Source organism: Manis pentadactyla, chromosome 3, assembly GCF_030020395.1.
Source record: "Manis pentadactyla isolate mManPen7 chromosome 3, mManPen7.hap1, whole genome shotgun sequence".
NCBI lineage: Eukaryota > Metazoa > Chordata > Mammalia > Pholidota > Manidae > Manis > Manis pentadactyla.
This window is the reverse complement of record NC_080021.1, coordinates 199,072,277-199,095,462: the sequence shown is the minus strand read 5'-3', so window position 1 is coordinate 199,095,462 and position 23,186 is coordinate 199,072,277. Positions and strand designations below refer to the sequence as shown.

Genomic DNA, 23,186 nt, shown 5'->3' with positions numbered 1-23,186 from the left:
AACTGGGAGCTTCCACGACTAGCTTTTATCTACTGCTTCTAAAGCTCTGAGCATCAATACAAACACGCATATGCTTAGTGAAGTGACGCAGACTGCAGAGCAAAAAGGCTGAGCGACTGGCCCAGACACTGAGCTGTTAAGGAGCAGAAATGGTTTATTGCTTCAGATCCAGTTACACTGGACATTTAGCTAAGGGGCATAAGGGAAGGAGCTTGCATTTTACCCAGAGCTTCCAGTGTCTGGGGGAGGGAAGCACTGTCCTTCCGAGACTCAAATATTCGGGGTGCGTTTGGAGGAACCACCCAGAATAGATGGGCAGCAGTGCGTGTCTGCTGCACTCAGCTCCCAGGAGACTCCAGGTGGCTATTTACCAACTCCCAAGCCTCTCAGGGCTAGGAGAGAGGGGGCCATGAAAATGTCAGGGTTTAGCCCCAGTAAGGCCAATCTGTTTTATAGTTTTTAGAGGGAATCCAGAGTAATTTTCCACCATACGTCTGGGTAAGTCAGGTCTTCCCCAGTGAATTTTACACTTGGGAATGGTCACTGGGTTTCCATTGGGCTTGGAAAGACCCTGGAACAAGGCAGTAATGGGGGATTTGCCCAGGGACTCCTCAGGGCCGGGCCTGAGCCACAGCAGATTGTCTATGTGTTGGCTTTTAAAGGCCAGGGGTTAAAGAACTTTTAGGAAAAATACCCTTCAGATTGATGTATTTCTCTTCTTTTTTTCCTTTCCTTTTCTTTTTTTTAAATTATAAAGACTCATGATGTTGACATCCACCTAGAATGCCACCCAGAATTACCTTAATTGTCCCCTAGTAAAACTACTCTTTAATAGATGAGAAAGTTGGTGCCAAGTGAGGAAAAAGGACTTCTAAGTCACCAATGAATGGCCTAACTGGGACGGAGTCCAAGGCCCTCGGTCCCTTCACACTAAAGAAATGCTGATTCTATGATCTCACATTCTTACTGTTTTCAGAACAGACCCAAGAACTTAAAATTCAGTGGTTTGGTCGATAAACTAGTATTATGTTGTACATTTTACAAACTAAACTACTCAAACGAAAGTGAGAGAGAGAAACTAACATTTGGAAATGTACACTAGATTGAGTCCTCTGGTTTCATCTTAATTTTCTTTTGACCTGATTTCTCCCTATATTTCTTCTGTGTTTTTTTCTATAAACTGCATCAAACACTTCCCTTTTGTAAAGGAGAAGGGGAAAGCAGAGAGAAAAGTCTTTAAAAACATTCCTAAAAGAAGCCCTACAAGGTAAGTATTATTCTCATTTTACAGAAGAGAAAACTGAGGTTTGGTGGATCGAAATCAATAGTCCCAAATTACCCAGGCTGGCCAGTGACAGAGTTGGGTTTTGACTTGACTCCAAAGCCTACATTTTTTTCTTGGTCTGCAGAGTTGAGACAAGGATTCCAGCCTGCACCCCTCCTCTGGACCACTCCTGCCTGCCCTGGGCTCTTCTGTGCTGTTTGCAACCCTCACTGCTCATCCGAATCACGTGGAGCCATTTAGTAAATGCCCCAGGCCTCACCCACACCAATTAAGTCAGGATCTCTGGGGTGGGGCCCTAGTATATTTTTCAGAAAATGTCCCAGATTCTAATGTGTGGCAAGCAAGAAACGAGAACCAAAGAGCTACAGCATGGCACTTCCTGGGAGAATTCATGGACTTTTTGAGAAGTTCAACTCATCATACAGATGTGGGAGTGTGTCCTATGAGAAAAACAGGCTCATTCAATAGAAAAGAATAGAGAAGAGAATACAGAAGGGAAGAGAGAAGTGGAGACATCATTGAATCGTTCTTTTTCCATTAAGATCTGCTTATTCTCTAGCACTGAGCCAACGGTGCAGCTTGCATTGACTAAATCGCTGACTCTCCAAGAGCCTGACAAGAGGTCCCCGGAGCAGCAGCCAGCTTGCTAAGCTCAGAAGACAGACTGAGCTGAAGGCAGGAGTGCTTTACAGAGGAACCGGACATCGGGCCTGTCAGAGGCTTGCCTGCTCCATATTGCATCCCTTTCCTCCCCTCTCTGGGATTTCACGACTCATCATGTAACTGCTGAACTAAGACAGGAGGAGCCGGGTTAGATCTGGCCTCCGTTAGTGAAAAACTGCTTATGCCAGAGGCCGTTCTAGCTGGAACAGATGTTACTTTTGTTTGTTTAAATGATGCCAGTCTTCACTGGAGAGTTTAAGTTTGCTGCTGATGTATTCAATTCATTCCTTATGAAAGGAACAGCATGACAGGCAGCTGGTGTACCAATCTGAAGTCACCCTGACCTGGGTGTGAATCCCAGCTCCGTGTCTCTGCTCTGATTTCCTGTCGCATTGAGCGAGTCATCTTTTATTTGTCGCCCTCATCTTCAAAATGAGGAACTGGGGTTTTTAAGGGAATACAATGAGGCAAAGCAGTGTTTCCCAAATTTTAGGGGTAAATGAGCATGGCATTAAATAACATGGACCTACACAGCAAGAAAATGAATACCATTTTGATTTTTTTCCGTTCCATCTGATTACATTAAAACAGATGGAGGAGTATTTCTGATACTTCTCCAGCCTGGCTATTTCCTCCTTTAACAGTGAGAGAGCTGGTACCAGGTAACTGTTTGTACTATTAAGCAAAAGCACATAGCTGGACATTAATAACGTCGATTTACACTTATTCTGGGGTTTCCTTCTATGGCATGTGCTATCTCCCTAGAAAAGGGCTACAAAGTTACTTCTTAAGAAAATTTAAGTCAAAGAAGTGGTTAAAATATCTAATAATGGTCCGTAGGTGATATATACATGGGACAAAAATAACTAAGGTGATCCCCAAATGCTGAAGTTTAGGAAAAACTGAGTTAAGGTATGTGATAGAGTCTCACGTTGAGTCTGAGTCTAGTTAGGATTTAGTCAGAATTCAGGGAAGGAAGAAATGACCAAACCCATTCACATACTATGGTTTGAAACAAGCTCTTTAGGAGAAAGAATTTGAGACTGCATATACTGACAGTGTAGACGATTCACACTGATTGCAGATTATATCTCACTGTCAGGCTGCCACAAGCCTGACCTCAGAACCCCGGCCTGAAAAGAGTAGGTCCACTGAGCATGTTTTCAAATCCTCCATGACTTGGAAATGGAAAAAGTTGGGAAATACAATTATCATCTTTAATTTGACTAGCCCCTTGTTAAAATTTAAAGAAAACACTGAATCACACTGGTTTTTTGATGACAAGCTGTGAAAGGAAAGATTGTATGCCCTCAGCTCTTTGAATTGTCAAATAGCTTATTATTCTAAGAGGAGGAAGTAAACGTTAGAGAATATTACTATTCTGTGACCACATGACATCAGCAGTCTGATAAAAGACCTAGGATTAGGAAGGAGAGAAGATCACATTTAAATTTAAGTTCATGTGGGATTTGCCTCTTGTTATTTTCCCTAAGAAGAAATATGAAGCCCCCAGAGCAATTCAACTGTTGACTACAAAGCTTATTTATTTTTCCAGCAATGAAACTTTTTACCATGAAGCACATGATAACACAAAGTCCTTAAAACATTATGTTGTTCATTTAACCTAAAGAATGCACGGTAGAATAATCTGTATACTATAAATTGTTGTTGAAAAAGGATTTTTTTCTCTTTTGAGTTGTAAATGAGCTCACCTGCCTTGTGATAATCTATGATTAGTCCTGTGGGTTCTTTTGTTAAAAAGCAAAAGCACCAGATTCTGATATTGGCTTATATTTCTGCTTATAGCTTGTTCAAAATGTAAAATGCTTCTATCAGATTCAAATCCAAACAGTACAAAGCCTCATTCTTCCAAAAGGGTTCAAGAGACTTCATCTCCAGTTCTGGCTCAACTATCACCTTGCTATGGTAAATCTCCTCTCCACCTTGGACTCATTTGACCCCACCATAAAATGAGTGAATTATGGTAGATCAGGGATAACACACTCAAATGAGGAGCCAGGCAGTGATATAGACAAAGGAAGCCGGCAGGAGTAAGATAATAGGAAGGCAGGAAGAGATGGTTGTGATGGTGAAAAGGAGTGCGGCTGCTCTCAAGGGACAACCACTATCAGCCCCAGGCAACTGTCACCTAGGAAAACAATTCAAGGATGGTAAAAGCTCCTTGGCCCGAGATCTTCTCTCATGTTTAATTTATTCTCTCTCGATGTGTTTTTACTTCCTCATCTTTCTGTCATGGCTCCACCCCCAGCCTTCTCAGAGCCCCCTAGACATGGGCCCTTGAGTTTCTCGGGGCTGTCCTATGCCACCCTTCATTTCTTCTTACATCAGCCTTCAAGTCCTACCTGGAAGCTGGGCCTGGGTATTTGGGGACGTCTTGCCTCAGTCATATGATTCTTTCCCAGGGGCTTGATTTTGCCCTAAGTGGTTGGACAAAACTCTGTCTGTTCAGAGTGAGGCTATTCAGTACCAAGGCATGGAGCTGCATGCAGCTATTGCACACTCACAGAGCTGTGTCTGGCTTGTGCCCCTCGAAGCCCAGAGCTTTCCAGTGCTCCAGGAGGAGGCATAAGAGAAAAACACTGGGTTTAACTGGCCTGACATCCTTCTTCAGGGAAGACATGTTTGCCTGAGGCAAAGGGCTGGAATATGCTTGTTTACCATGTAAATAAGAGTAGAAGAATGTCTAATCTACAGTGGAGACTTCTCCAGAGTAAATAATAGCCTTGAGAAATTAAAAAAAACAACAACAAAAAACAGCACCTCTAAAATATACAGAGAAGCTGGAAATTCATAGCTTTAAAATGATAATTCTCTTAATTTATTATTTTTGGCAGTGAATTAAAAACTATTTTAAACACTATGCCAGCAAAACTAACAGAGCTGTAGGCCAGATTCAGCCTGTGGATAACCATCTTGTGACTTCTGCATTAGACGATCTCTTTCAGATCTTACAGTCTTAACTTCCAAATCACAAATCTTTGCATTTGTGTGTTATCCATAAAGTGAAGGATTTGACACTACTTGAGAAAAACAGGAGAGGAGCTGGGCTGCTGGGGAGACAGTGTGTTCTACTGGTGGCTACAGAAGGGTGATAAAGCCTAGATTAAAAGGCACTCGCTTACTGCTGTCAGGCCCTGGTCCTCTTGGCTGTTATGAAATGGACAATAACAATAGCAATACAATCATTAACAACAAAATTACCTTTGCTTTTTTCAGAGATGGACATGACACTCTTAGACTTTACAGAGTTGTTTTGGACAATTTTGTTAATCCTTTTTATGAATGGGGATGGAAAAACTGTCCAGCAGAACAACAGGTAATCGAACAGATAAGAGAACAACAGGTGATTCACCCTCCGCTTCTCCTTCGGATAGAAGTGATGCAGAGATACCTCCCATCCTCCAGGGGGCAGCATTATTATAGAACACATGCTTGAATAGGTAAAGGTGCAAAATCAGAACTGGTGCCATTTTGGACTTTTTTTTGCATAGATGGCTCCAATATCTAAATATTTCTGTATTCTGTCTCAGCTATATTCTCATGCCACTTTCATGATGCCTTCTGTGTGGAAGTAAAGAGAGCTAAGTTCAAAACTTGTCACTCTCACCCTGATTTTTAGCTCTGCTATATTTTGCTATCTCTGTAACTCAGTTTCTTCATGTATAAAGGAGAATAATAGCAAAAGTCCACCTCATAGGGTAAATGTAAGATAGAAGGAAATCCTGCCTACCAACAGAAAATGACTAGTTCTATGTTGGTAGAATGGACATAGGGAAGGAACTATGTTCCCTTCCAAACTTCTTATTTTCTCATCTAAATTCTTACTGCTATAGTTTCATAGTTATAGTTCATCTGGTAATCTTTTGTCCTCTGTGATGCAAAATGATCCCTAGAAGAGAATTATTAGGTTGAATTATATGCAACTATCAAACTATATTCAACTATATTCAAATATTCAACATTATTGATCTACAAAATGACAGTTTCATTCAGCTCCATACAATATAAAAGCAGTCACAAACTCAAGGAGGGGAAAGCCACTTCCATTTTTATACTCGTTCTGAAACACACCTGAACAGCTATAATCTTTACATCTGGGAAAGGTGAGACCTTTGGTAGAGGGCCAGGTACTTTCTCATCACAAGTAAACTAACATTTATTATCTATTTCCAGCTTACAAAGTGCTTTGCATAAGTATAGGTTCCTTTAACTCACAACAACACTGGGGATGGATGTACGCACAGTTTTTCCCATGCTACTGGACATGTTACTATTAGTACCGCCTGGAGTTATGGGATGTGCAATGTGCTATCATGGTTCCAGGCTACATGTCCACACACCATAGAGTATTTCAATTAAAAAAGGGAATAATGTAAAGAAAGCCCTGTCACTCACTGTGGAGAATAGATCAGACAAACTGTAACTCCACAAACATTCGGATCAAATGCTTAGAGGTGTAGTAGAGATTCCCCGGTTTCGGTATCCCAGCACTTCAGGCAAGGCCAAGATGTCCTTGCATTTCCTCAACTTTCTATTGATTGAAACTCTTGCTAATTTCAGTTTGATGGTTTGCACAGTCTACAAGGCACCATTTACACTGCAATCTTTAGATTACCTCCTAGGTGTAAAGACATCAAAAATCAATAGTAATCCACCATGGAACCCAAAGAGATTAACTCCCCAACTGATTTCATGTACCATATCCTCAAGAAAACAACTTCCTGTGCAGCTCTACAGGTGATATCACATCCTCCCTGGTCGTTCTTTCATGCAATAACTTTCTGACATTTTATTGCGTATCTACGATGTGCCAGGCCCTGTTTGAGGTCAGGGGTTAGCAAACTATAAGCTCGAGGACCAAATCTGGTCCACTGTCTGTTTTTATAAGTAAGATCTATTTGGAACATAGTCACACTCATTCACACATGTAGTGTATGGCTGCTTTCTGGCAGAGCTAAGTAGTTATGGCAGAAATCATCTGGCCCACAAAGTGAAAAATATTTACTATCTGGCCATTTACAGAAAAGGTTTGCTTACCCTATCTCCTAGGTAGGGAGGATACAGCTGTAAAGAAGAATAACAAAGTCCCCGGTGTCTTCACATTTTCCTCTCTAGAAGACTGCACTGGATGGTCTCTTATACTTAACCTAAGGGGCAGACAGAGTTAGACCCATAGACCAGTCGATGCTGCTGCTGGGGGTTTGCCGGGAGCAAGAAAAAGGACAACAGGTGTGCAGACAGATGTGCGAGAGCAGGTATGAGAGAGGAAATATTGGGAGATGGGATTAGTAAGTGTGGAAACCAGCTAGGACAGGCAGGCCACAGGGATTCCCACCAGAAGGGCACCCAAACCCATGGATGGCCAGTACTATGTGATCAGAATCACCTGGAGACATGATTACAGATGCAGGTTACTCTCAATCTGAGTTCCAGAGGTGTGACTGAGCTTCCACATTCTTAGCAGGTACCTCCAGGTGAGGCTGAAGCACACTCAAGTTTGAAAGGCACTGGATCAGTGTTCAGTTTTAGTGAGCCGTCGAAGGCACTCCGAGCACAGTCTGGCCTGATACGCACTCATGGCAGGTGAGAAGGGGAAAGAATCGGGGCACAGACACACAGAGGTAGATGCAGTGAAAAGGCAGTTTATTGTCTATTAATACTGTACAGAAGAACAGAGAGAAGCTACACGTACAGCATCGGCTGTCACTGGCAGTGTTATTTCTGATGTCGGTTTTTGTTTTGTTTTCATCCGAAGGAAACAGAACAGTCAAAGTACACTTCAGGTTACAAAGTACAGCAGCTAGCCCAGCAAGTCTAATTCAGAGTAAGCACGACAGGCTCCCACCCCCCCCCACCCAACCAACCACAAAATGGGTATATTTACAGAGACGTCACTCATCCCGAGTGAGCTGCTAAAGCTGAAAATTCCATCAACAACCTACATTCACTGAAAAGCTGCATCAGACACAACATTTTCTAGAACCCCTGTATGATTTTAACTCTACTAGGTCAGGAGCTTGAGAGGAGGATAGAATGTTCCAGAACCCCACAAAGGCTAGCACTCTTTCCACTAGAATAGGGAGTCACAGAATTGGAGGGGCTGCACACAGAGTAGTTCAGATCAGGCATTGCCCAGCGGCCTCTTTGTTCATGAAGACTTGTTGCAAAACCAAGGGACTGGATGGCTCCCTGCCCATGTCTGCTAGAGATTGAGAGCCTCCCGGGGTTACGCGAGCCTAGGCTGGCTCTCCCTCAGCACCCACAGGTACTGCACAGTTCTTCCATTTTTGGAGTTGTCTCCATGAGGCTAATGCTCACAGCTGGCTTTGAGTTGAGCCTGTTGGAAGGATGCTAGTGGTGAAGAAAGGAAAATGATTTGCGTGGAAACCAAAGGGATTATTTTTCTTGAAACAGAGGGAGTGTGTATGACCTGGCCTTGTCGGACAAAGGATCTTAGTCTTGCAGGGGAGGAGAAAAGGGTGCAGAGAGAGGAAGGACACTGCCTGGTAAGAGACTCTAACAGAAGTGATGAAGAGACTCTGAGGCTTGAGCTGCTCTGTCTGCCAGAGGGAGGAACAGATGTGGGTGAAAATCTTCATGAAACTGAGTGTGACTGCAAAGGAAACTCAGGAATTTGGCAGCAAAAAAAATAGGGGAAAAGAACTCTAAAAATTCAGAATTTCTGTTATGGATGGATAAAAACAATTCTTCCCTATTTTTACTTAACTCTGAAGTATGATGCAGTCCCACTGATACTTACAAGGCTAACAACACCTGGTAAGTTTTATATTGTCATTTACACATTTATATGTATGCTGCAGATGGCCAGGTACTTTTGACTCAATATTTCACATATATGACTCAAATGTACCATAGTGAGTGGTCCCTTAACCTCAAAAGTAGCAATTACTCCTTAAATATGTGAGAAATGGACTTTGATAGTTGCTGGGCTTGGCTTATATTTAAAGTAGCTATCTGATTCCAAAAGATCCTTATATATTATTAAAGGTGTTGCTCAGAGAGCTAAGCCATAAAACATAGTTTATCTAGTCACAGGTATAGAAAGCTTGATCTTACAACCTAGGTCTGTTTGGAAAAACTGAATTTCATGCAGTGGTAGTGCAGCAGCAGGTCACGGAACTTTCATTCATACTCCTTCCAAGGGGTGGGCTAGCGCTACAGAACTCACCAGAAAGTTACCTGAAGGGAATGGAGGAATAACTAAATCAAGGGTATTTTCAAACTCAAGCTTCATAATACATATAGATTTCATTATAAAAATATTTTTCCCTAAAAAAATACATAAAGGTAAAATATTCCATTTCTATAGCCTCTCCTTACTCCCACCCATATCACGCTACTCATCTTAGACTATAATGAATGGGCATACCCCTCAGTTATGGCTCAGTCACGCCCTTTGAGTCCAACTCTCTTGTTTTTTCAAGCTATGCCCATTGTGCTTAAGAATACACTCCCAGACCCAGATAGAGAGTCCACAAGTTCACCTCCCTACAGTGGGAAGGACTGCCAGAGGTCATGAGTTCCATGTGGCCTGTCCCAGGAATGTCCGAGTCTGATACTGCAGAAGCAGGCTCAGAAGAGAACACAGGGACGTGGTTACTTGGCAGAGGGGGCTGAGGCAATGCCCAAGCTATGCCGTCTTTATTCCCCCCTGGGGCCAGACCTGCAAGGTTCTACCTCAAGGCTCCTGTGATGAAATTCACAGCTCTGAAGAGGGCTGGGTAGGGGTGGGGAAGAGAATGTTGTGTTAATACAGCTTTGGAACACAACCTGCAGTTTTAAAAGGACAGAAACGAAGAACATAAACAGTGATGCTAAGGCAAACTTTCAAAAATGGCACATCAGAACTCTTTTTGTCATTCATTTTGTTAACATCACAAGGCAGATACATTCTGTAAACATATATACCATACAGTACATTAATCATAGGAAATAAAAGAAAGCCACCCTGTAATTCTTTTCTTTGTGTATTTCTGTTCTTTCACTCCAGAAGGACTGCCTGAAGTCTAGGGAGAATTTTATGGTTTATGAGACACACTTTTCTTTTGATAAAAAGGCAGTGCCTTGCAAAAAATAGCCTCAGGTGACTAGTAAGAGGCATTAGGGGAGGAGACGACCATTTACACCTCAACCTGTAGAAACTTAGAAAATAGTCAAAAATATACAAAAGTCATTAATTTCAGGAAACATTTTGTTTTCCTGCTTAGTAAAAGAGAGCATTGAAAAACGATTTTGTTTTTATAAAAGTTAAGGCTGTCCAGATCTTTGATGCAGTAAGCCTGCAGTCCTCAAAATTACATATTGTCTTTTCATGTTAAAAGCAACTGTTTATTTGCTATGGTTCTGACCATCCTATGCTAGACTGGCGTGGAGAGGGGAAGCAGAGGCCTATTTAAGTCATATAAAACTTAAGTGGGAAGGGTGAGGTTGGTCTAAGGATCCCCAGTGAAACTGCCCTTTGAAACTTTCCGGATGTAATCTCTATTCTATTTTTTTTCTACATTCAAATAATTAGTATATTGGTTTTTATAAAATGGGAATTTTATTATGGAGTTTACTGAAGCTACAAAAATATGGACATATAACTGCATTGTGCTCCTTATAAAAGAGTGACATTTCTTTGTCCCTAGAAAATGCAGTAAAGTTTTCCTGATAAGACCAGAAGAGGGCTACACCATGAAGGTGAACTGGTAGCAGTAATCAGAGATCACATCTTGCTCATGACTTGGAGCTGTTTGGTGACACAGACCATAACTTCCTGTACCTGCTGGGTTGCCCTAGCCAACAGGACAAAGGATACTTTCCAGTTCTATCCTAATCAGTGCAGGTCTTGCAGACCTTGGTTAGTAAATTGAGGAACTTCGAATAGATTGCATATTTACAATGTTTCTGAAACTTGTATCTTAACTATACTGAAAATTTGTGGTTACAATAACCAAAAACACAACTTAAAACTCCTAGCCTTGGAATGGATTTTGTTTGTAAACAAAGTAACATTTCAAGAGATGAGAATATTCTCACAAGGAATGGGACCTTGGGTGAGTTCAACTCCATAGTGGCTCCAGTGACAGAGATGGCTGAGCTTCTAGATCATAAGACCAAAAAACCACCCTCTGTGCATATTTTGTCTATGTTCACCTATGTCTTAAATTGACAGGACTTTAATGCTGTTTGACAAGAACTTGTCTAATAGTTCATTTTTGCCTCTGTCACGCTATGTCCTCCTTCCTCTTTTGCTGTCCATTGGTTCACTTATATTAAACAAATGGTCATTGTCAAGGGTGTTCTGCAGTCCCTTGAAGGGAGATTCTGAAGGAAGTGAAGAGAAATTAGTTGTTTTCACACTTGGCATCCACGTTTTGCTCTAGAGATGACAGAAATAGAGCTCTCTAGGAAACTATATAGCCATATATGGAGGAAACTAGAACAGGCAGAAATTTGAAGCATATACATGTCTATTAACATTTCAGAAAGAAGTCAAATCAAATGAATCTAGGATTTGTTTACTTTCTAAAAGTCTAAATAATTTCAGGTTGTTTAGACCTCAGGAGGTTTAAGGAAACGATGTTTTGGGTTTGGTCACAAGGGAATTCCCAGCCTCTTGTCCTCTCTACTCACAACCCCAAGTGACACCACTGGACATTGTCAAATCACTGTTAGAGGCAACTAAGTTTTACTTATATAAGGAACCAATATAATTATTAATAGGTACAAAGTAAAAAAGAGTTCCCCTTAATTTGTCCTATTGCACATCAAAGGAAAACAGTGGCAAGGATATACACATCATCAAGACTTCTCAGAATATGTAAAGCTATACTTTATCATTTTATCTATTCAAGGATCTTGAATTAAACGCCACTGAAAATCTCTATAAACAAATGTAATCTCCCTCCTTTCCCTCTTTCTCCTCTTTCTATGATTTTAAAAGAAAGTCTAACTAACCATTAGCTCAAAAAAGATCATGGTTTGCAGCTTCATTATTAATTCTCTACTTAGTCTCATTGTATATAAGTCAATACCCTGTATTTTGGGAGGGTGTGATAACCTTACATAAGAAAGTTTTGACAGAGAGAATGCCAATAACAACAGGGAAGGCAGGATGTTCACAATCACAAAGGTGTTGACATTTTCATTATGAAGGGTAGGGGACTCACCCCATAAAAGTACTGGCTGAGGCGGAACCCCATTAGGACAGGGAATGATGTATAATACGCAAATATATGCCATAATCAAACACACCTCAAGCACTTACTGTGGCCTCAAAGCATTTTAATAAAGGTAACACGTCTTTAAAAATCATCAAGTGATAAGCTTTAATACTAAAAGTATAGAAAGAACTCTCATAGATAATTTGCCAATCCTTATAATAATAATTGATGAATGAGAATGAGATTATCGTTGGTCTTTTGAATCTTATGGGTAGTGTTGTGGTGAGAGGGGAACTAGGTCATTTATAGAAGGAAGGAAAGGTCATTTCAGGGAATTATCAGTCCTAGAAGACTGTTTATCACACGGCAAGCCCAAAGGTTCTGAATTCTACCATTTCACTTCCTGTGCTTTTAAAAACTCATATTGAATAGTTTTAATTCCCAAGTGAGTAAAAAAAGATAAGTTACGGTAAACTTTTAGATTGTTTCTTCCTTAGATAAATTATTAAAATAATAGATTGTCCAAAACACTGGAGCTGTTTTTTTCTATGTAAATAGGTTTACCTGGCATGTCCTTTTATTTAATGTTAAATGATGCTTTAGAGACCATTTACTGAGGAGCATGAAGCTGAGAACAGTGAGATTTACAGCCACACATCAGATTATTATTTCTAGATAAGAGAGCAATTTCCTTCGATTACAGCTGCGTTGGTGAACCTGAGACTGAGAGGTAATTCCCTCAGCTGTCCAAAACCAAGCCATGTATGGAATCATCTAAGAAGGCAGAACTTCAGCTCCTTTTTCCTTCTTCCACTTGTTTGTTTACACAGTGGTGATAAAATGACTCACTCCGTGCTCATTAAAATATAATTCTTTGAGAAAGATTAACTTTGAACCACAAAAAATATTATTTTCTTTCCCAATTGGAATAAATATAATTTCAGGCCAAGAAATTAAAAAAAAAAAAAGTTAGATTTAGCACTAAGAAAGCTATTTAAGACAAATTTAATTGTCTTGGTATAAAGTTTTTCTCAAGACTTACTTTTTTTTTCTCATTTGCTTTCCACAGAGGTTAAACTTGATGTAGTATGTTTTATTGAATGTTTGTTGAAACCTATGTCCTAGGGAACATAGGTTTGTGAATGATTTACAATGCTACGACCATTGGGCAAATGAAGTTAAGATATCTCTGTTACTAAAATCAGTTAAAATGTTACATATTTATTAACACATTATTATTTTAATAAATTGGTTCCCTTTGGTTTTACTATACACGTGGCTGTGTGCTCTGGGGGAGTGCTAAGAATTTATTCAAAGAATTGTTCATTGTGTTGCAGATTAAGAACTATTCTTTGATGCAATGTTCTGAAACCTCCAGAATTTTAAGAAACATGCTTTAAGAAGCTCAGCTATGTGCCACTGAGTATTTGTGGAAAGATAGGTCTTTCTTAATCTTTAAAAATTTTTTTACATTTTATGGTTATTTTGAGGGGTGGATAAACCTACATAGTGACAATATAGAAAACATTCTCTTTCTCATGGGGACAGAAAGAAAAAAGCCCAGAAGTAAGGCTCTATAATGAGCTGGGCAGGTAAGATGAACAGTAATTAAGTTACAGCACCATCCACAATGAAGTGAGAGCATATTGCAGCAACCACTGTAGGTCAGAAAGACTGTTTTAGAAATATGGTTACTGCAGAGATACTGCTCAAAATGATCCCTTCGTTGAAAACAGATTGACAAGATCAGAAAATATCCGTGAAAAAGAAAGCAATATAAAAATTTACAATTTTTTGAGAGAGTAGAAGCAAGGCTTGCAGATTTGCCTATGTTGGGAGATCACTACTAACGCTTAAAACAATGTTTCATTTCCTTAGAAAATTAAAAAGGGTGCTTCTTTGCTAAAGGGTCCATCAGTTAAGCCATAGGAAGAGAGAGAGCTGCTGATGGGCAGCTTACAGAACCAGTCCCTACATTCCAGCTGTGACAAGCACTGGGTTCTTTTCTCTTACATCAAGTTCACTTCAGTTTTAACAGAAGGAAAGCCATAGATGCACAATACTGTAATCTGGAAGCTTACGTAAGGCAGCAAAAAGCATTACCCTAGATTGGACATCTAAGTAAGGTCCACTTTTGGCTACACTAGCAACTGGCTAGAGCCAAGAGCATTTTGCCACACAAGATATAAAAGCAAAGATCCACAGCAAGGGAGGCAAATGAGAAATCATCGACGTAGTGATATATGACTACGTTACAGGATCACACTACAAAATGAAACCCCTGGTGCCCATGGGTTCAATTTCAGTCAAGTAAATTAAGGCTACTATGTAACTTGGCTGATGTGAAGAGTCCATTCCAATCGAGCAGTAAGGAATTGATTCACTCTTGAAGACACAAGGAAAGGTTTAGAAGGGGAAGCAAGTTCTTGGAAAGAATGAAGCACACACATGCACATTGTCTCTCAGGTGAGGAAACTGGAGAAAAACATAAAGGGGGAAAGAAAGAGATCAAAGCAATCCAACTGCAAGGCAAGGCAGGTGTTTGCTTCCAGTTCACAGTATTGCAGTTAGTGGCGTAGTGAGGTCTACGTGAGTGGTGGAGAGCGCAGAGGCCACCCAGAAGAAAGGGGGAGAAAGAAGTGGTCACATGACAACACAGCATTGACAGCGCTTTTTCTTTTGGGTACCTGGGGCTGGCTCTGTGGCTAGGCTCTCTTCTTTCCCTTCTGGGGACGAGGGCTCGGTGGTATCTGAGACTGGCCTCCCGGACACAAGCTCAGCTGCGTTCCCATCAATAGTGGACACGTCCGTCACTGTCTTCTCCCGCAGTGACTTCTCATCGTCTTCATCAATGAGGACCAATTCCGCCTTGATGGTTTCATCGTAACCTAGCACCTTTTTAGTCTCCTCTTCATCCTCGATGTTTTGGTAGCCCATGAAAATCATGGTGACTGGTTGATCCAAGTTTGTCTCTGGCCCTTCGGTGCTGGGGGCTTGGACTTGCTGCCCTGGATTCCCAGAAGAGTGATCTTTCCTAGACTTATGTACCATTTCTAACTTGGCTTCTTTGCAGAGCATGTGTTCCTTAGTGTGGCTGAGGGTCCCATCTGCAACCACAGTCCTTTCTGACTCGTGCCCTCCTCTTAAACTTGATTGTCCAGCCTTCTGAATAAGCTCTTCTACATCCTTTGAGCTCAATTTGTGCACTCCATTTTCTACTACGGTGCCTCCTGAATGTACCTCATATACTACTTTGGTACCATCATCATAGACCTTGACTCCTCTCTGATGGACCCCCTCTGGGCCAATGGTGGATGTAGAGAGAATCTTGGTCTCTCCTGTTTGTTTGTCTTTCTCCACATTAATTTCCATGGCGTACACAGCTTGAATGAAAACAAGAGAAAGGAAGTGCATGTTACAACAAAAAAAGCCAGTGAATGGTTAATTGCCAAACAGATTTTTTTAAAAAGGTTTTGTGCCCTTCTAGAATAACTGCCAAAGCATCTTGAGTGTTAGAGTGAGTGCACGTTGTGGACAGAAGTGGTTATGTATGTATTTTAACATAGCAGCTTAATGCACTGGAAACACATGTACAGAGTTACCATATATCAGTGGTACTTATACTTCTGAGGAAGATCAGCTACAGACACAAGCAACTGTTTAGATCCAGTGTAACACATTACAGGGAGGCTGGCAACATGCAAGTTTACCTTGATGGAGAGCTTACTCTAGGCTTAAAAAAAATTTTTACAGCCGCTGGTTAAGATGTATCCTAGTTCCAACACACCTTAAATTTCTTTTTAAAGCTCTTTCACCAAATATTCTACTGTTTTTTCCTACATTTCCTTTTACTATTAATGCAGACTTTGCAAAGGTTTTTGCAGGGGAGACATGGCTACCTCCACTGTACTGTAACAGGACATTTGCACTTCAGTCCATCAGCTAGGTCACCCAAACAGAACAGAAACAGAACAGATAGAGGCAGCAGCATGCCATGACACTGGAATTTGAAGATGCTGATCACAGAAGGCCTCTTTCTTCTCCTGGGCGTACAGTGCCAAGTCCGCGTGATTCTGCTCCATACTCGCTCATCCATCACCTTCTTTCCGTTCCACTGCTACCACTCAATCTGGGACACTGTTTCCTCTTCCCTAGGCTATTGCAAGAGCTTCCAACCAGATCTTCCCGCTCTAGCCTCATCCTCTCCAACTCACCCTAAATCCTGCTGCCTGTCTGGGGTTCCTGAGGACCAGCTCTATCCTGTCTTGTAGTCTGGAGTGGCACTCCATGTTACCTCAGAGGCTCCCTGTGAGGTTCACACATTCTGGATGGGAGGAACCTGGGTGTTAGACCCATGGGCCGACTGTCCCTGGGCACCCTTTCCCTGGATGACCCGTGGATACCTCAGCCTCTGCAGCTTTGAAATGGAATTTATCTTCTCCTCTCAGAACTCCCCCAAAGCCTTCTGTTAAATAATACCAATACCATCTAGTCTCTCAAGCAAGAAGCCTCAGAATCACACCTAATTTGTCCTTTTGTTCCTAATTATCCATAGCCAAACAATTGCTGAGAGTAATTAAATTATACTTCAGATCTGTGCCCATGTGTCTCCTCAGGCCAACTCTGCCCGAAGCCAGGCCCTCTTCTGCTGTCTGCACAATAGCCTTGCTTCTGATTTCACCTGCCACTCCTCTCCTCCTACGGACAACAGGCCACAGGTAGCCCGAGGCTTGCTTTTGTATGGCCAAAGGAGCAAAGAATGGTTTTTACATTTTTAAAAGATTGTAAAAGGGAGGGGGGTGGAGGAAAGAAGGAAATAAGAAGGAAGGAGAAAGGAAAGAATTTAAAAAGAGAAAAGGAAAAAGAAAAAACCAAATATGTGTCAGAGGCCAAAGTGGTCCACCAAGTCTAAAACATTTATGGTCTGGCCATTTATAGAAAAAGTCTACTGACCCCTGCTAGTCTATGATCCATCTTGCCCCCAGAGGTACTTTACTTAGAAAACGTTGGTTCCTTTTGTCTGTATAAGATGAACACCAGACTCCTTAGCATAGCATATAATTCCCTTTGGAATCTGCAACCTTCCTTTCTGGGCTTGTCCGGCAGCCGTCTCACCCCATGTACACCACAGCCGTAACAGACTTGCGGCTGTTCCCCGGACACTCGGCATCCTTCCCCGACTGCTGTCTTAGCCTAGGCCGCCTCTCATCCTTTACCCCTGGTAGTCAGTCTCCTAGAGCCCCACATCACGTGTCTGCTTATCACTGCCTTTGAGTCCCTACTCTTTCAGAATGACTACAAATTCCCTGTGTTCCAAACTACCTATTGAATCATTCCCTTTCTCTCTAACACAACCAAATAGTTCCTGCTTTTGTTAAAATTCCCTTCTCCTGAGATGTCCTACTTCTGAGCTTCCATATATCCAAATACACCTCATCCATCCAGGCCTAGGTCACCTGCCCCTCTTCCATAACTGTTCTTCGATCTTCCCCTCTCTAAGTCATCCCTTTCTTCATGGGGTTCTCTAAATACTTCTAAACTTCTCCAAAGGCATTTAACACATTCCATTCAGTAGTATAATTATTTGTGGGAACGTTCTACTAGCTCCGTAGGTTTTTAGGATTCTTGAAGGCTAGTTTTTTGCCTGACATCTTTCTATGATTCCCCCTCCCCAGCAGCACCTACCTTAGTGCCTTTTGTATAGAAAATACCTGATATACATACCTGAGAAACAAATGCTACCGACTACCCGAGAAGTCTAACTGGGTTGTCTTAATCTAGTCACAAGCACTTCGTATGACATGACACCAGTGATAAGGTACACACAGTAATTAACTTTTGGACTGGTTAAGAAAACACCAGTGGTACTGTTCCATCTGCTCGGGAAATCAGTTACAATCTGTTCATGGTTCACATTTAAAACTAAAAAGACTATGAAGCAAAATCCAGTGCCTGATTGTCATCAAGTCCATTTTGAAAGTTTCACTTATTCAGCACAAAGACATTGAGTTTCCTTCAGTGACCCAAAGGGAGGCCAGCCAGTATTTGTCATAGAGGAACACAGACTCACACAATGACGGTGATGTCAAGAGAAATGTTTGTCTCAGGTACTTCCTGATTTCCCATAAAATGTGTTATCAGGGAAGTAGAATAGGCATTAAAATTTTAGCATGGACTCTAAAAGACTGTTCTTTAAATATCACATTTATATGAAAAAACAAAGTTTTAGGTTGAAATATTACATCCTCTCACTATTAACATAGTCATGGGACATATTTAAAAATAAGGATGATGATAATGATTGTTAGTTATAGGTACAATATCTATAATTACACCTCCAAAACTCAGTAATACATGAACAAAATGGTACATTGGTCTGTAATCAATACAGAATATGAAATAGAACACTCTAGTTTATTACATCCACATAGGACAGGATGCCAATTACCAACATGGGAATCTTAGAGATGTCCGCCTTCCTCCGCCCACCACTGAGAAGGCTATCATTTTTGGTCCAACTTTCCCTTTCCCACCAATCCAAACCCCACCCTCACTTTGTCTTTGTCTGTTCCTAGAATCAGAGACTGGACAGAAAGGAGAAATGATGAGAAGTTCTTTGCTAGAACGGTTAAGTAGCTCCAGACCATGAAGAGCTGAGAAGGGAGTTCAGAAGAGAGAGTGAAAGCTGTGTGGGATATGGACAGAGAGGCAATATTCTGTGGTGTTGGCTGATGCTTTGGAGAGGGATATTGGAAGAACGAGAAGGAAATATGAAGTTCTTCTCAGTGTGAAGATATGAATTGGATTCCTTTTAATATCCTTTTGATTTTAAACTAATTTCTAACTGTGAAATGGCTCTGGGATTGAACCTGGCTCTGTGATTGAACCACGTGTGACACAGTTTAACTAGGGTTGCATATTAATATTTATATGCACATGTTGTACATTGTCCTTCCAATGTTTCTAGACTCAGGATAGAGCATTTAAGATATTTTTATAATAAAGTAAACCTAGACATGTTACATCTAAAATACAATATCATCTGTATTTTTTTCCCTCCCAGATAAAAACAAATTTTCAAAGGAACCACCCATTTTTAGCAGGTTTCTTCAGGATTTGGCCTCACATTTCTTGTCTTCATTCACTCTCTTCTCTTGTAAGGGATACTCTGGTGGACACTTTGAGAAGCTCCAGCTTAACACACAGGCAATATTTAGATTTCATGGATACACATATGTGACTGTTGTTAGTCACTCAGAAAACCACACAGGAGTCATAAATCTTTATCTTAAATGTGTTATGTATGAATACCCACTTACATCTTGTTCCAGTTCTCAGTCAGTAATATTTCAAATGTGAATTAGGGTGGTGATGAACCAGTAGGGAAATAAGATTTACATTTTAAATTGAACATTTCATTTTTGATGTATGTACACAAATTTAAAAACTTTTCTGCTTTTTATCGCTACCAAGCAGAGCATACCAGAGACCTCTCAAGTACATCATGCTGTCGTCTCCAACCATGAAAAATACTCTCTAATCCTCTTGTTTCCTTCTCTCAAGCTTCCCCATGCCACAGGTCCACTACAGTCTGTATGGTGATGAGGCACATCTTTGGGTCTCACTTTATCGAAAAAAAAGGGAGGAGGGGATGCTGCTCAGGGAGGAGGCTTTCTGGGGAGCCCCTGAAGGAGTTTTTGAAAAACCCTCATGGACATAAAGAAAACTATTTGAAGAAAAGCTCTCCAAAATAGAAAAGAACTAGAGAGAGAGACAAAAGAAAGAAGATAGTCCAATGGAAGTTCCAATGACAGGATGACTCAGGTCTGGAAGTATGTTTGTATAAAATGATATATTTAACTATTGATTTCCTAATATGCCATAATGACGAAAGTAAGATTGGGGTACATGAAGCATATTTGCTGTTCTTTCCAATTACCCAGTGAGACAGGGGAGTAATACATTCATTTTGTTAACGAGGAATAAGAACCTAATATAAATGGCTGACTTTTGCAAAGGGATACAAATGAATGACTGAATTGGTGCTTTGACTTTGGGCTTCCGTGTTTGGTTTTCAAGGTTCTTGGTCCCCCATAACTCTGGTCAATAAGGAGAACCACCCTGAAAAAGCAGAGACACACTGGTGGGGGTTTGCAATCCCAATTTCTAAGTCCTGAAAATAGCCAGGCGTGGGCTTGCATGGGAGGCCCCTGGGGAAGACCCTGCCTAAAAACCAGACTGAGGGTGGGATTAGAAGCTATCGTGGCTTGGCATGCATGCTGCAGGGCCCAGGGAGATGGGTCTGCAGAGCACAGGATGCTTGATTCTGGTTCAAACTTATCCCCCTGGCTCTATACACACTCTCATGCCGTGACCTTTGGCTTTGGCAAAGAGATCATCTGTAAGGGCTGATAGGAGCCTAGGGACAAGGAAACAAGAGCGCTTGACGCAGGGGAGGGGAGGGGGACCAGCTGCCGTGATTCCATTTCAGAATCCAGCCAGGAGTGTACACAAGACACTGCGTTCCCTGAGGATGAAAAACTCAATCGCTGTCAAACCCCTTGACTCAGGCTTCCCCCAGCTCACTTTCTTTGACTCACTGTGATCCGTGGGAGGAAGTGTAAGGCTGAGGGTCCACATGTAAAATATAAAATGACACATCCCACTGTCATTAGTGAGTAAGAAGAGAGGTTTTGGGGAAGGGAGAAAGACAGTCTGAATTCCAGAGGACAGCCCCTCTCTGGGCCTCACTTTTCCCATTTGTATGAAGGGTATTCAGCTTTGATGTCCACCAGTGCTGTGAACAGCCTGTGTGGCTCATGAGTCAGCGATGTGTATAGTACAACAGGAGGGTAGTAGACAGCCAGATCGTGACTGTCACCCAGAAGTGAGATATCCCAATATAATGAACATCCAGTGGCTGGCATCTTACCTGGAATATGGACGAGAAGCAATGCATATGCTTGGCTTATTGACTGAACATACCTATGCGCAGTCTTGTCCCTTCAGGCATGAGATTATGCATGGATATATATGTTCACACCTTCTCTTGAGGATCGAGATACAAACTTGGCTACTGTGATGTCAACAATGAACATGAGGAAATTAATTCAGACTGGATTCCCCCTCTCATCCCAGAGGGCAATCTCTAACTTTAAAACTAGTATTCAAAAATTTCTTTGAGTTATTTTTTTTTCCCAATACATCTTAGTATTAACAAAAATAAGTCAACAAAGGTATGACATTGATGGATAACAAAAGCAAAAGCGAAATTCTCATATCTAACTTTGCTTCCATCTTTTTAGTCCAGGAGGACAGTTTTCTATCTGAAAAGTGTCAGAAAGAATATTGTTCAGGGGGAAGCAAAGCCCAGATGAGTGGAGAAGACTGGAAAATAATGAAGCACCCAGGGATATAAATGCTCTCAGTGCTTTGGGCCTAGGGCAGTCATTCCCTTATTGATGAATATATCTCAAGAATCTTGTACACCAGGAAAAGAGCTATAGGCACTCAAAGTTCTGATTTTAAAAAATTAGAAGGAAGGAATTCCATAAACTAGGCATAGAAGTAGCTTGACATCATGGATGGCTGAGTTCTAGAGTAAGTCTTCAAAGAGCAGAAACCATGAAGAGCCAGTATAGGTTCATCAGGCAGATAGTATACAGTTTAAATCTCATTTTCTTTCTTGTTCAAGGTCTTTCGACAGATTAGGCAAATGACGGAGATATAGCATATCTGGATTGTCACAAAGTCCCTTATATTCCTGAGGACAAGACAGAAACGTGTGTCCTGGGTGTCAGGACAACTGCCAAACTTGCTACTGGTTAATGATCATGCCCTGTAGGTGCCAATTTAGGATTCTCAGGGGCCAGGAACCCCTGCCAGTGTGCCACAGGCCTCTGACTTTGGTTCCAACTGTGCTATGTTTAGGTCAGTGAAATGATAAAAAACAATGAAAGCCTGCTTTTCAGAACTGAGGTGGCATTATTTGAGAAGAAAAGTGAGGCTATGTGGTGCCACAATCATGAGCTATAAAAACCCCAACAATAGAAAAGAGAGTTTTCATTTTCAAAACTGTCAACCCCTTTATTCAACTGAAGCACAATGCAGAAATACAATCTATAAACCCAAGGACAGAGGAGCTGCGTGTTTGAAATGGGAGAGAACACCTGGCCCCCGACAACCACATCCCTTTATACCATTCCCCTCCCCGACTTCCAGAGGGGCTCCTCGGTGACCCAGGGGACTCCTGACCCTCAGGAGGGGCAATCTAACAAGAAGAAATTTAATAGTCAGATCAAATCTACAAAGGGCAGAAAGGCACACAGCTCATCCTTATTCTTGCCCTTTGAGATTAAGAAATAATTTTGTAGGATCTTCTGTGTGTGAGCAGGTGAAACAGTATGAAAAAATTGGGAAGAAGAGATTGCACGTTTCAACTGAAATGATTCTGGAACAACTACACTGTAAAGGAGATGAGGCTGAGCAGCAGAACACATCCAGAGACTTTGAGGCTTTACTTTAGAACCTGACAGTGAAAGGCCCGGGTGTCAGCAAAGTGAGTCCCATGGTCTGCGGCGTCACACTCTGCTCTGCTCGGCAACCAGCCTACCCCCCCCGCCCCCCCCGCCTCACCCTACGCCCCCAGCAGCAGCTCTGAGCACCGCAGGGCAGGAAGGCTAGAGACAAAGTGGGGAGTGTTTGTTGGGGAGAGGCAGGGACGATGGAGGGTGCCTCAAAATAATCTCATCGTCTCAGGACTATTTGCTGAAGAGACTGGGGCCATGGGTATTAAAGGGACAAAGAATGGGGATTTGGGAAAGACCTGGAATGAGAGTTATTTTCAAATACTTAAAGGGAAATCACAATTTAGGTTTGTTCTGAGTAGCTTGCAGGGTAGGATAAGGACCAATGGGTGGAAGATGAAGGCAGACAAATGACCAGAAGAACTTCCCAACAGTCAGAACTAATTACAGACAGAATGGGCTGCCTGGGGAGGTGTGTCTGGGGTTTGAGGCCACTTTGCAGGGCTGCTATATTCTGACCTC

At 41.6% G+C, this 23,186-nt stretch overlaps 1 protein-coding gene across 10 annotated transcripts in view; it reads right to left on the bottom strand.

Annotated features, from left to right (window-relative positions):
• PALM2AKAP2 (PALM2 and AKAP2 fusion) overlaps positions 1-23,186 on the bottom strand; it is a 424,280-nt gene that overhangs the window by 161,017 nt on the left and 240,077 nt on the right. For 4 of the 10 annotated variants that reach the window (XM_036903338.2, XM_036903339.2, XM_036903340.2 and 1 more), the window contains one exon: positions 14,826-15,521. The exons of 5 other annotated variants lie outside the window; for them this stretch is intronic. In XM_036903338.2, coding sequence (XP_036759233.2) covers positions 14,826-15,521 — 696 coding nt within the window. Of the gene's footprint in view, positions 1-7,595; positions 15,522-23,186 lie in introns of those variants that run through there. One more of the 10 variants, XM_036903350.2, reaches the window with a different exon arrangement.